Source organism: Arvicanthis niloticus, chromosome 5 (genome assembly GCF_011762505.2).
Source record: "Arvicanthis niloticus isolate mArvNil1 chromosome 5, mArvNil1.pat.X, whole genome shotgun sequence".
NCBI classification, from domain to species: domain Eukaryota; kingdom Metazoa; phylum Chordata; class Mammalia; order Rodentia; family Muridae; genus Arvicanthis; species Arvicanthis niloticus.
The window spans coordinates 9,441,764-9,454,151 of NC_047662.1; the positions used below are offsets into that span (position 1 = coordinate 9,441,764).

Genomic DNA, 12,388 nt, shown 5'->3' on the forward strand with positions numbered 1-12,388 from the left:
TAAATACAGGACCACAGTCAATTTGGACAAGTTTGGGGGAAATGTGAGTCTATGCAACTACTAATGTGGTTTGCTGTTGGAAGCCGACTTCTGCATACCTATGAAGATGTACTGTCTTGTAGTGATACTCTATAGACAAGTAGATGGTTTCTTTATCCTTTGTGATGACCCTATGAGGATTCCTAAGTTTATAGTAATTATTAAGCTTTTTTAGTAACACTATTAAGTTCTTTCTGATAGTCAAGACAGCAGTGAGAACTCTTCCAGACTTCAGTGTCACTTCTGAGGCAGTAACCAGTCATTATACTGCTCATTGTTTGTAAAACTTATAAACAAATGTCAGAAAAAGGGAATTAATGATTTATTATAGGTGCTGGGACAGAAGACAAAGACATTGACTGGGTTTATGTATACAAAACTTGACCAATAACTTGCTTATGGTTTTAACACTTCAGGAACCTGTGGAGCTGTGACAGATGACCAATGTTTAGCCAGGTAACTGTCCCTAATGGATATCCTAGTGGATAACTTGCACTGTTGAAAACTCTTTATTAGATCTCTTTGAGTTCAAGATCAATCTGGTTTACATAGAGAGTTTCAAACCAGCCAAGAAACCACAGGGAAATTCTGTCTGTAAATAAATAAACAAATATATGAATAAGCCAGGTTATGTCTATACCTCCAATCTCAGATTTGAGGCAGAAGAGGGAGGTTGTGCTAGAAATTCCTTTTTAAGCAGGATTGGCCTTGAATTTACAGACATCCCCTCTGCTCTAATTCTGTACTGATTTATAGGTGTGCATCACTATGCATGGTTTAATCTTTTCAGGGACTCATTTCCTCTTGTACATTTTTTTTCTTTCTTTTTTTTGGGGGGGGGTTAAGAAAGGTTTCTCTGTGTAACTCTGGGTGTTCTGGAACTCACTCTGTAGACCAGGCTGACCTTGAACTCAGAAATCTGCCTGCCTCTGCATCCCAAGTGCAGGGATTAAAGTTGTGTGCCACCACCACCTGGCCCTCTTGTACATTCTTACTCCTTTAGGGTGCTATGTGGTTCTTAACCCAGGGGATTCTGAACACCAAAGATAGAAGTCCCCAATTTCAAAAGGGAAACCTGAAAAGCACATCAAATCTCAGTCCTGAGAAAACAATCCAGAGTCTTATCTACCCTACAGGAGAATTCTGTCATGTGCCAGGTAGTCCACAGATGAAAATGGATTTCTCAGTTTCAGAACTTTTCCTGACCAGACAGTGACACTTGTTACTTTATTGAGCAGTTGTGTCAGGAGCCATAATGGAACAAGGTAATAACTAATAGAGGATGTTCCTGAGATGGCCTGCTTTGGATTATAATATAGTATGTGTCTGACTCGCTCCCACTGGCAAGGCAAAGGAGAATTCATTTTAGGAAAGATTTCTCTTACTAATATGCCTTTCTTTTTATTATAACATAAACATATATAACAATTCGAGGTATAGATCACCCCTTTTGAGCAGATCTCTGTAAGATTTCCCATCTTGTGGTGATGCTGTATAGATAAATAGATGTTTTCTTAAGTCTTAATGATCATCCTATAAGAATTGCTAAAAGTATATTAGTGATTATTAAGCTTTTTTATAGTGGAACTTCTCTTAGGTCTTTTTCTGATAGTCAAATCTGCATTGAGCACTGTCAGCCTCCCACGTATTACCAGTTAATTGCTCTTAGATAGTACCCAGACTTTCTCCTACTCAGAACACAAGAGGTTGTAAAACAATTAACCAAAGTTTATGAAAAGGGAACTAACAATTTATTATAGGTGCTAGGACAGAAGGTAAAATATTGACTGGGTTTATGTATATAAATTTTCACAAATAACTTAGTCATGATTTTTAATTTCCAGTGAACCTGTGGAGCTGTGACAGGTGATGGATGTTTAGCCAGATAATTACTCCTAATGGATATGCATGTAAACAATCTCTGTTGTAAACTTCTACTTCTATTTATGATTTGAGTTTTGTGAACTTGTGGTGAACTTTGTAACATTTGATCATCTACTCTGAAAGATGTGTAGGTACTGAGGACAAATAGATGGGAGAAGAATTTTTTCCTTTTCCCCACCTAGAGAAGACTTTCCTTTCCTCTGCTTGGGATCTTTTTACATTTCTTCCTAAATAGCTTTCATAGAAAATGTTTTACAATTTTGTAATAAACGCTTAAATCACGTTTCAATGTGTTCCTTTTTCTTCATCCAACTTCAGACAAGCAGGCAACAAGTTAGAGTCACACAGTTCCTGCTGATGTAGAACAAAGCCATATTACTTAATACTCCCTTGTTTGGGTACAGTTGTTATTACCCTTTTACCCTCTGATAGATCAAGAAAGTTTTTCATGATTTTTAAAGAAGTTATCATCAGCATTTCAGTACAGTTAGAAAGGTAAAATTTCTGGAAACTCTGAGACATTAAAGCCACACCAGAGTCCTACTCTGTGCCTCCATTGCTACAGTCTCTGGACCAATAACCATTCTCTCAACTACAAAGTGTTCATTTCTCTCCTCTTTGTTTTCCTTGGCTTTTTGCTATTTGTAGGTCATTCAAACTCAGCCAATTTTATAGTAATGCAAACTATTGAGGACCACACTGCCCCTCACCTGGGGGCCACTATGTTGTGGACCGCACTGCCCCACCCTTGGAAGCCAAATGCTCTTGTCCTAGGGCGTCAGACAACAAGGTCTATCAAGAGAGAGAGAGAGTGGGGAAGGGGAAGAGGCGTGAAAGATGGAGACAAACCAGAGTGTATGACCAAGTCTCCTTACTCTTTTATTGTCTCTCTCATTGCAAGGAAATCCTGGGTATTTATAAGCACAAGCAGGGGAACACAGCTGAAGAACTTTACCACTGGGGGCACTAAACAACAAAACAAGATATGTGGCATTAACAAGATATTTATCAGAGTGTGCTCAGCTGTTGCAGGCTGTTGAAAACAAGTCTGTTGTCAGGGTATATGGCTCAAGATGTTTGCAAAGATGATAGCTGCTTTCTCCAAAAAGTCAGCTGCCAACAGTCTATATCAATTAAACATGTGAAATTGAAATCACCAGAGATTCTCCAGCTGGTTGCAATTTAAAAACATTTGAAGGATATTCCAGACACACAACTTTAAATTGCATGGTGTGTGAGCTTCAACACTCCTGATACAGCAATTGACAGAAATTACCTATGATCATTTGATAGAAAGGCCTCTACTGCTTCTACTAGTAGTTAGATTCTACTAATGATGAGGTCCTGTTTCAACAAATTCCAATACTGAGAACAATGTAAGTTTATCACTGAGCAGTTTCTCACAAGTGGAACAATATCCTTATTTTTCTAATCAAGAAAAATATGTAGTGATATGGATTTGTTCCATTGTAACCTTTTATTTTTAGTAGGTAATTTTCAGAGCCTTCTTGAATTTAGTTAAAATATTCTGATGTAATGCATCAGCTTGGAGTAAAGATTTTCCACATCATTTTTCAAAGGCAATTCCAAATGTATTTCCAGAATATTTGGATTTATAAACTGTGCGTGAGCATGTATCTCATCTACTACACAAAAAATAATCCTTTAAATATTTACAGATCATGATATTTGTATGAATAGACTTACACATGAATTTAAGATGAATATAATACCTGAATAGTGACTTTTTGTGTTTTTGTTCAGAGTGTATGTTCTCATATGTGTAAAATGTTAGCATGGAAATCGAAGCACAGAGTCTGAATGGTTATCCCTGAAAACTATTAAGCCATGTTTTCATTTATTTTTTGGTAGACTTTTATCTCATACTCCCTTGATATCAGGAGAGAAAACAGACTTATTGCTGAAGCTCTGAAAACCTCTACATGTTTTCTGTTTCAAGTCTTTTTAACTTAACCTAGTATTACTATGGCAATAAGCCTGAAATATTGCACAGAATCTTCCTATATTAGTTAACACCAATCATTATCTCTAATTCAGTGTTTCTAACTTTTGTAATGCTCACCACTGACACACAATTTTAATTATTCGTATGTGGGCAGACGAACCTGGAGTTGAATGAATGATTTTTTCAGTTCTAAGACCATTAGAAATATGTGTTTGAAGAGGCTCTTAAGCATCACCCATGAAAGAGACATTCCAATTCCAAAGAGGCTGTTACTAACCTGTTGATAATCACTACTATAACGCTTACATTACAGGTTTGCAGAAAATATTCATGTCTTCAGCATATGTTTTATGAAAGACATTTGTTGGGAAGATGCGACATATATTTATCTAAGTAACCCAAGTGCGAACTGAAAACAACCAAGTCAGCCTCATTGAATCATTCAGATTTATTTATAGGAAAAATGGAATTGTTTAGCACAAAAGATTTATAGTATTTATCCTGAAAGATAAAACCAGCATTTCATAAGAATCATGAATATTGGATACTTGAAATGCACTTCACATCTGTAGGTATAAAATAGAATAAAGAACATATAGTCTCTGTCACTCACTGTGTAAAACACTATTTGAAGTACAACTTGTCAGAGTTTGTTCATTTGAATAAAATAAACAGAATGCTGCCCGTTTTATTACATATTTTGAGGGCTATTGTACACACCTTAATTATTTTCCCTTTGGAATGCAGTATTTCTCTATCCATGAAAGTTTTATACAACTCTACATTCTTCTGGATTCTACACTCGCCTTCATCTTGTAATATTTGAGAGTGAACAAGGAAAAGTTTAATGAAAACTATCCTACATTGTCACATTTTCAGAGTTTCACCACGCATAAATAGTTGACATTATCTAAGATTTGAACATAGCATGAAGGATTTCACAAGTTTTTCATAACTGTACTAATTCTCTACTGTGGAGACACAAAAGTTGCAAAAAATACACAATGGATAAAACATATGCCACATTTTTCCCAACAGAAATACTTCCCCCTCTAAAAAATTTTAGATGTTTCCTCTGACCTGAAATGAAGTCAAAGATATTTCCATATGCATTACATGTTAATATTCTCACTGGTATGAATTCTCTTTTATATTCTAACAGATATACCAAAAGTAAAAGATTTACACTTTAAATACATTTGAAAGTTTTCCCTCCTTTATGAATTCTCTAATAGATTTTAAGATATTTCTCGGTAGAGGGTTACCTCATTTACTTCATTCATAAAGTTTCTTTAATGTATGATATCTCTGATAATTTCACAGATTGACATTGTAGGTAATGCATTTGTCACATACACAATATTTGTAAGGTTTATCTCATGTATGAATTCTCTGATGCCTTCCCACATTAATTATATGGGTATATAATTTGTCACATTCATGGCATTTGTAATTTTCTCTTCTGTATGGATTCTCTGATGAATTCTCCAACAGCTTTTGTAAGTAAAGCATTTGCCACAATCACTACATTTGTGAGGTTACTCTCCCGTGTGAATTTTCTGATGAATTCTCAGTTTTCCGTTTTCAGTAAAGCATTAGTCACACTCACTACACTTATTAGGTTTCTCTCCACTATGAATTCTCATATGAACTCTCAGACTGAATTTGTCAGTAAAGCATTTGTCACATTCACTACATCTGTAAGGTTCTTTCCTGTATGAATTCTCTGATGAATACTAAGATGGGATTGTCCGGTAAAGCATTTGTCACATTCACTACATTTGTAAGGTTTGTTTCCCTTATGAATAATCTGATGCTGTCTTAGATGGCTTTTTTGAGTAAAGCACTTGTCATATTCACAGCATTTTAAGGTTTCTCTCTTATATGAAGTCTCTGATGACTTTTCAGATGTCCACTGTAATTAAACCATTTGTCACACTCTCTACATTTTTAATGTTTCTCTCCTGTATGAATTCTCTGATGAATTTTCAGTTTGCCTTTTTGAGTAAAGCATTTGTCACACTCTCTACATTTGTAAGGTTTCTCTCCAGTATGAATTCGCTGATGAATTTTCAGACTGCCTTTTTCAGTAAAGCATTTGTCACATTCACTACACTTATAAGGTTTCTCTCCAGTATGAATTCGCTGATGAATACTAAGATAGGACTTTTGGGCAAAGCATTTGTCACATTCACAGCATTTGTAAGGTTTCTCTCCTGTATGAATTCTCTGATGAATTTTCAGTTTGCCTTTTTGAATAAATGATTTGTCACATTCACTACATTTGTAAGGTTTCTCTCCTGTATGAATTCTCTGATGAATTTTCAGACTGCCTTTTTGAGTAAAGCATTTGTCACATTCACTACACTTATAAGGTTTCTCTCCAGTATGAATTCGCTGATGAATACTAAGATTGAATTTTAGGGCAAAGGATCTGTCACATTCACAGCATTTGTAAGGTTTCTTTCCTTTATGAACAATCTGATGCTGTCTTAGATGGCTTTTATGAGTAAAGTGTTTGTCACATTCACTACATTTGTAAGGTTTTTCTCCTGTATGAAGTCTCTGATGAATTTTCAGACTGTATTTATGAGTATAGCATTTGTCACACTCACTACATTTATAAGGTTTCTCTCCATTATGAATTCGCTGATGAATACTAAGACTGGATTTTCGGGTAAACCATTTGTCACACTTACTACACTTATAAGGTTTCTCTCCTGTATGAATTCTCTGATGCTGTCTTAGATGGCTTTTTTGAGTAAAGCATTTGTCACAGTCACTACATTTTTGAGGTTTCTTTCCTGAATAAATGCTCTGCTGACTTTGAAGATTGTCTCTCTGGGTAAAGCATTTGTCAAGTTCACTACATTTGTAAGAATTCCCTCCACTATTGTTTTGTTTAGAGAGAAAAACCTTAGCAAATTCTGTATTTCTATTGGTTTCATTCTTTCCTATGTGGATTCCTTGATTGAAACTAATGACTGAACACACATTTAAACCATTTGCACATTCTTTATACTTGAAAACTTCTTCAGTGTTCTCAGTTTTAGGTATTTTTAGGTTTGAGAATTGAGGAGATGCATCTCTAGGGTTAGTTTTATGAGATGTACTTTGGGTAGATTCATGAATCATATCGCCAAGGTCATTGCATTTAGAAGACTTTTCTTGGATATTCACAGGCTCATGAACAATATACAGTGTGTCTTGATCCAAGACCTTCCCATACATTCCACATATGCGATGATTTTCTGAATAAAAGTACAATTAGGGATATCAGGCATTAACTACATGATTATGAAGTGATTTAATAACCAGTGTTTGCTGAAGTTTTAGAGTCTCATGGACTCGTGCTCTCAAGAGGTTTTTTTTTTTTTATCATTACATGGATCCTTAGAAGGACCTCAAACCTGACCTATATCAAATTATAGGAAATGATAATTGTCTTCTAAAACTTATTTTAAATTGTACCTCCTATCCACCTCAAAAATATTAATCCATAATTGTTCCTGCTTAAAGGAAATACTGGGGAAATGAGTGGATCAGAGACTAAAGGACAGTCCATTCAGACACTGCCCCACCTGGGGATCCATTCCACATGCAGATAAGAAACAAAGACAGGATTGCTATACCATTAAGTGCTTACTGACAGGAGCCTGATATTGCAGTCTCCTGTGAGGCTCTGCCAGCATCTGAACAACATAAATGGATGCTTGCAGCCAACAGTTGAACTTACCATGGGTCCCAGATAGGGGAGTTAGGGGAAGGATTGAAGTAGCTGAGTGAATTTGCAACCCCATAGGAAGAACAATAATATTAATCAACCAGATCCCCCTGGACTCCCAAGGACAAAATCATCAAGGATTTTTAGTAAACATGGAGGGACTCATGCCCTGACTATATATGTAGCACAGGATTGCCATATCTGACATCAATGAGAGTGGGGGTCCTTGGTCCCTTGAAGGCTTGGTGACCCAGCATAGGGGAATCCTAGTGCAGTGAGTGGGCATTGTGGAGTGGGTGGGGGAGCGCTCTCATAAAAGTAGGGGGAGAAAGCAGGAGGGAAGTGGTTTACAGAGAAGAAACATGGAAGGAAGAAAACATTTGAAATGTAAATAATGTAACAAATAAGAAAAAGAAGATTGTACTTTACAGAAGCTAGGACAAATAATTGATTGATCTGTAATGAAATTTGAAAAAGTAGATCTCTAAACAATGTATCACTAATATTATGGTTACAATTTGATTCAGAGTGACAGTGTGTAGCTATGGTCAGTTATATATTTATGATGCAACTGACATTGACATGAAAACCAGTAAAGAATTTTTATTTTAGCATCCTAAGTGAAAAAATAAAAAATCATGACCCAAAACTAAACCAATTGTCAAAAGGTCAATAAAAATTTTTTCTATAACAACAGCTCTATATACACTTGAAACCTTTTGTAGTTTTTATAATAATAAATGAGGGAACATTTTAAAGAATTTCTAAGATTAAAATAATCAAACTACTTTATGTATAGAAATATAATTCCTTGTTCTGAATATTTAATTTTTTTGAACTTTAAAGACTTGAATCAAGCTAGATTAGTGGTAAGGAGAGAGCTCAGAGAATATTGCACTGATTACTCTTCCAAAGAAAGCAGACTAATGTAAAAAAAAAACCACAATGAAACATTATGATTTTAACCAGAAAAATCATGATTTTCCCTCTTTTGGGGGTCTGTAGACACTTCAGAGAGTTTGCATGAACACAAAATGGGAACATTCAAAGAAAGAATCAGGAAGTGAACAAGAGGTGCAATCTTACCAACAAACAATAGATTGTTGTAATTCTCTAACATCACATCCATGTACAATGCCCTCTGAGCAAAATCGAGACATTCCCATTCCTCCAGTGAGAAGTCCACAGCCACATCTTTAAAGGTTAACGGACCCTGGAGGAGAAAACTAGTTATTTGTTACTGGACCAAAATCTTTCCTTTGTTAAAAAAGAATTAATTAAGATATACTTTGTGATACAAATGACTGAAGAAAATATTGAAGCATGAATGTTTTCAAAAAGTTCTATGGAGAAGCATCTGAAGTTATTAACTGCTGCTCTTCCACAGACAATCTATACAATGACTTACTAGAATGCTCACATTTAGAAAGGCTATCACATTCATAAGTTTTCTTTGTTTACTAAGACCTTAGCAGTAAATGAATGATTGGTCACCATCACTACATTTGAAAATTTTGCATACAATTTGATTTGTAAAATATCTTTTACATAAAATCTTTTACATTTTTGCATGATATTGAAAGGTATAGAGAATTTATAAAAGACATACAAGTTTTTATGACCCCTTGACCTGAGCCCAAAATGTAGACCAGCTGGTTGGAGCTCTAGGTTCTAAGAACTGGCTAACCATAAAGTAGATAATTAAGCAAGATTAAATTCCCGAAAAAAAGCATGTACAGGATGTTCCCCACATGACTGACTCAATAATGTGCTGAGACTTTCCACTATTTTTATGATGTTCTTCCTTGGTTTCCACCTCACCCTGCTGGTTTGTGGTTTTTTCCTTTAAATACCCTTCTCCCCCTGGCCTCTGGGTCGACATTCCTCTGCCCCTGCGTGGGTTACAAGTCTTGGCCTCAGTTGACTGATCCTGAAATAAAGCCTCTTGCTGTTTGCATCAAGTTCAGTGTCTTGTGAGTTACTGGGTGGCCATCACATCCTGAGACTTGAGTGAAGGTCTCCCCTTTTGGGGGTCTTTCAATATAATTATTTCAAACACAGTAATCATTCACAGAATATAACATATACATTTGAAGTCTAGATGCAACAACATAAGTTTATGAAATATAGGTTGATATCAAATAAAATCCCAGTGCTACATCATAAATTGTCAAACTATGATTTCAAGAGACATGCTTTCAAATTTTACAATGCATAGCTTGCTGAAATATGGACACTTGCTTATTCCTGTGTACAGCTGCATCTCACTTGTCTGTATTACAACAGATCAATTTAACAATCTGCGGACTAAGTAGAATGTTACATCCTTTCTAGATCAAACTGGTAGAATATGAAATGCAGAATTAATGAATGAACTAAATGTCAGAGTTTTTTCTTAAACAGAATAAACTGTGGCCATCAAGGCATATATTCAACATTCCATATGATGCAGAAAATCAAATGCTTTGTGAATTTATTTTATGAGAATATATTCAAAACTATAAAGTAGAAAAACCAGTATTTTAGAACATTAAAATATTTAATATTTTATATAAGTTGGCGTAATCAATACATATAATAACAATTTTATAAATTCCATATGGTCTTTCATTAAAGAGTGACTAGATATGTATGTCTGAACAAGTGGCATAAGTGACAATGCATTCCAATGAAGTAGAATCATTTTCTTTAATCAAATTTTGTTTTCAAATTGAAGGAGAATTATACTAATTCTTCATGAGTATTTAATAATTATTCTTCATAATAGTAACTATGTAAAATTTCAACCTTCTAATTTTAACCTTATTTAATTTTCTTCAGTATTTGACCACTTATGTATCAGAATTATAGCTTGCATAGAAGTATGATCTATAATTCTTCCTTTGTTTATAAAAACTATAATATACTGGTTTTCTACTGTCTCTATTGCAAATGAGCCTCAAAAATGTAAACCTGGGCATGAAAAAATGACGAAGAGGTAAAGGTACTTGCTACTTTTCCATAGAAACGTAATTTCATTCTTTCTAAACATACTGACTACTATGTCTGACATCAGTCAGCAGGAATTGGTGCTGCACTCAGGGTTTCAGCAGCATAATGTAGCATTAAGTGTACATAAAATATTCAGATGAACATTTATATACTTAAAATTGTATTGTAATGAAAAATAGTGTCATTGCTACAACACTTCAGTTATGTAATGAATACTTTCGATATAGAAGAATAACATAGGTTCTATCAAGTCTTCTTCTTCTAAAGAAACAAACACAAAAATTTAGGAAACATATTAATTTATGTTTGAAAATTGAGGGTTTATACATAGCACTAAGACAATGCCCTGTAGAAAATGTCTCACATGTATTTCATTTGGTGAAATGAGAAGGTGAAGACCACAGGACATACACCACTTCTAAAGATTGAAATCAAAAAGAAAGAAATATAGATATTTCTATACTGAAAATTTACCACAGGGGCAGTATCTGTCATGAAACAAACAGATTCCAGGTTTCAACACTTCAATAATTACTGTGTGACATAAAATGTCAAAAAGAGTTGTCAGAATACTGAAATCTGCATCAGCCCTCAATCACATCATTGGCAAAAGAAGGACAATTCCCATCCATCATCTGTGCCTCTAGAGAGCTAATACATGTACTGTTAGGATTCAACACATTGGGTCCCTTACAATTTTACACTTCTACAAATTCTACTCTTCCGCATATTGCTTAGTGATGCGAATTTCAACATATTTCCATATCCACATTCACAAACTTGTGTCTGGAAATCTGACCATCCATGAAATACAATTGATGTGACACAAGAGACCTAACTTCCACAGTAATATAAAAGGATAAAACTTTACCCAATATAGAAAACACCCATCAATATATTCTTGAGAATCATTTTTAATAGATGCTGTTGGAGACCACCTGGTCTGCAGTCCATGGGCATTTTATGTCCTCACAGTATAAAATCCAATAAAAATATGAAGATGTTATACACATGAAAAAACAAAACATTAAATTTTCATTATCACAGAGGAAAATGAAGATTCATAGAAAAGAAGCCCTTAGATAACATTTCACATATAATTAATCTTTTGAATGGATTGAATAAAAAACAGGATTTTTAAGAAATGTGGACAGGACACTGACCTTCGGAGTGTTTACCAAAGAAGCATTCATTCTTTTTGTTGTTCTTCTCCTACGTGCTGTGTGAGGAACAAAGATTAGAATTCTTGAAATTTCACATCAAGGATTAAACAATTCAAAGATGAAAGAAATAGGACTCTATTATAAACAGTGCTAAACCACATTAAAAAAATTAGTAAAAGCAAAATGATACCAGGTATCTTGTCAACATTTCTACAGCTGTGACAGCTTGTGATCATTTGTGTCCTGATATGAGTATAACCTGAGGACTATTTCTAACCTCAGAAATTACCAGGCACAAACATAGAACACATGTTATCCTGCTGTAGAACACTAATACTCAGGGTAATTACTGAAAACTCACCTTCCTGCAACTAGAGTCAAAGACAAACAGCTAGTTCGTGCCTAACCTGATTTCTAGAATTGAATGGAGTTTCATTATTAATCACACTAGAATAAAATATCTGAGTCTTTGATGAAAGTCTAGATCATTCTATGTGGAAGATAAAGTATATGTCTTTTCCATTTGTGTCCTGTTGTCTTGGAATACAAAGGTTCTATCTCATACATATGTTCTAGTTCTACATGAAAGTAAGAATGATTGGCATGGGTCTCCTGGCATAA

The 12,388-nt window shown here is 34.8% G+C and overlaps 1 protein-coding gene across 6 annotated transcripts; it reads right to left on the bottom strand.

The window, feature by feature from the left end:
• Positions 1–5,484: 5,484 nt before the first annotated feature.
• On the bottom strand, positions 5,485–11,797 carry LOC117709233 (uncharacterized). Of its 6 annotated transcripts, none has more exons than XM_076933783.1 (6): positions 11,768–11,797; positions 8,700–8,826; positions 6,781–7,140; positions 6,378–6,726; positions 5,845–6,296; positions 5,485–5,594 (listed from the first exon to the last, which is right to left on the bottom strand). In XM_076933783.1, exons 1-6 carry the CDS (start codon positions 11,795–11,797, stop codon positions 5,485–5,487), a joined length of 1,428 nt encoding a protein of 475 aa, XP_076789898.1. The 6 variants fall into 6 exon arrangements, with proteins under 6 accessions (XP_076789898.1, XP_076789897.1, XP_076789900.1 ...); XM_076933786.1 differs by lacking the exon at positions 5,485–5,594 and adding an exon at positions 5,756–5,760 and having other exon boundaries at positions 5,845–6,286; positions 6,368–6,693; positions 7,003–7,140; XM_076933782.1 differs by lacking the exon at positions 5,485–5,594 and having other exon boundaries at positions 5,715–6,726.
• Between the last annotated feature and the right edge of the window lie 591 nt (positions 11,798–12,388).

What these genes read in the sequence shown, in the direction of transcription:
- LOC117709233 (XM_076933781.1), bottom strand. Translation starts at nt 11,797, where the DNA reads ATGAATGCTTCTTTGGTAAACACTCCGAAG. An exon ending in CTTTGGTAAACACTCCGAAG is followed by an intron (nt 8,827 to 11,767) that starts GTCAGTGTCCTG and finishes TTTCTCCTCCAG; the next exon opens with GGTCCGTTAACCTTTAAAGA. An exon ending in CAACAATCTATTGTTTGTTG is followed by an intron (nt 7,141 to 8,699) that starts GTAAGATTGCAC and finishes ACTTTTATTCAG; the next exon opens with AAAATCATCGCATATGTGGA.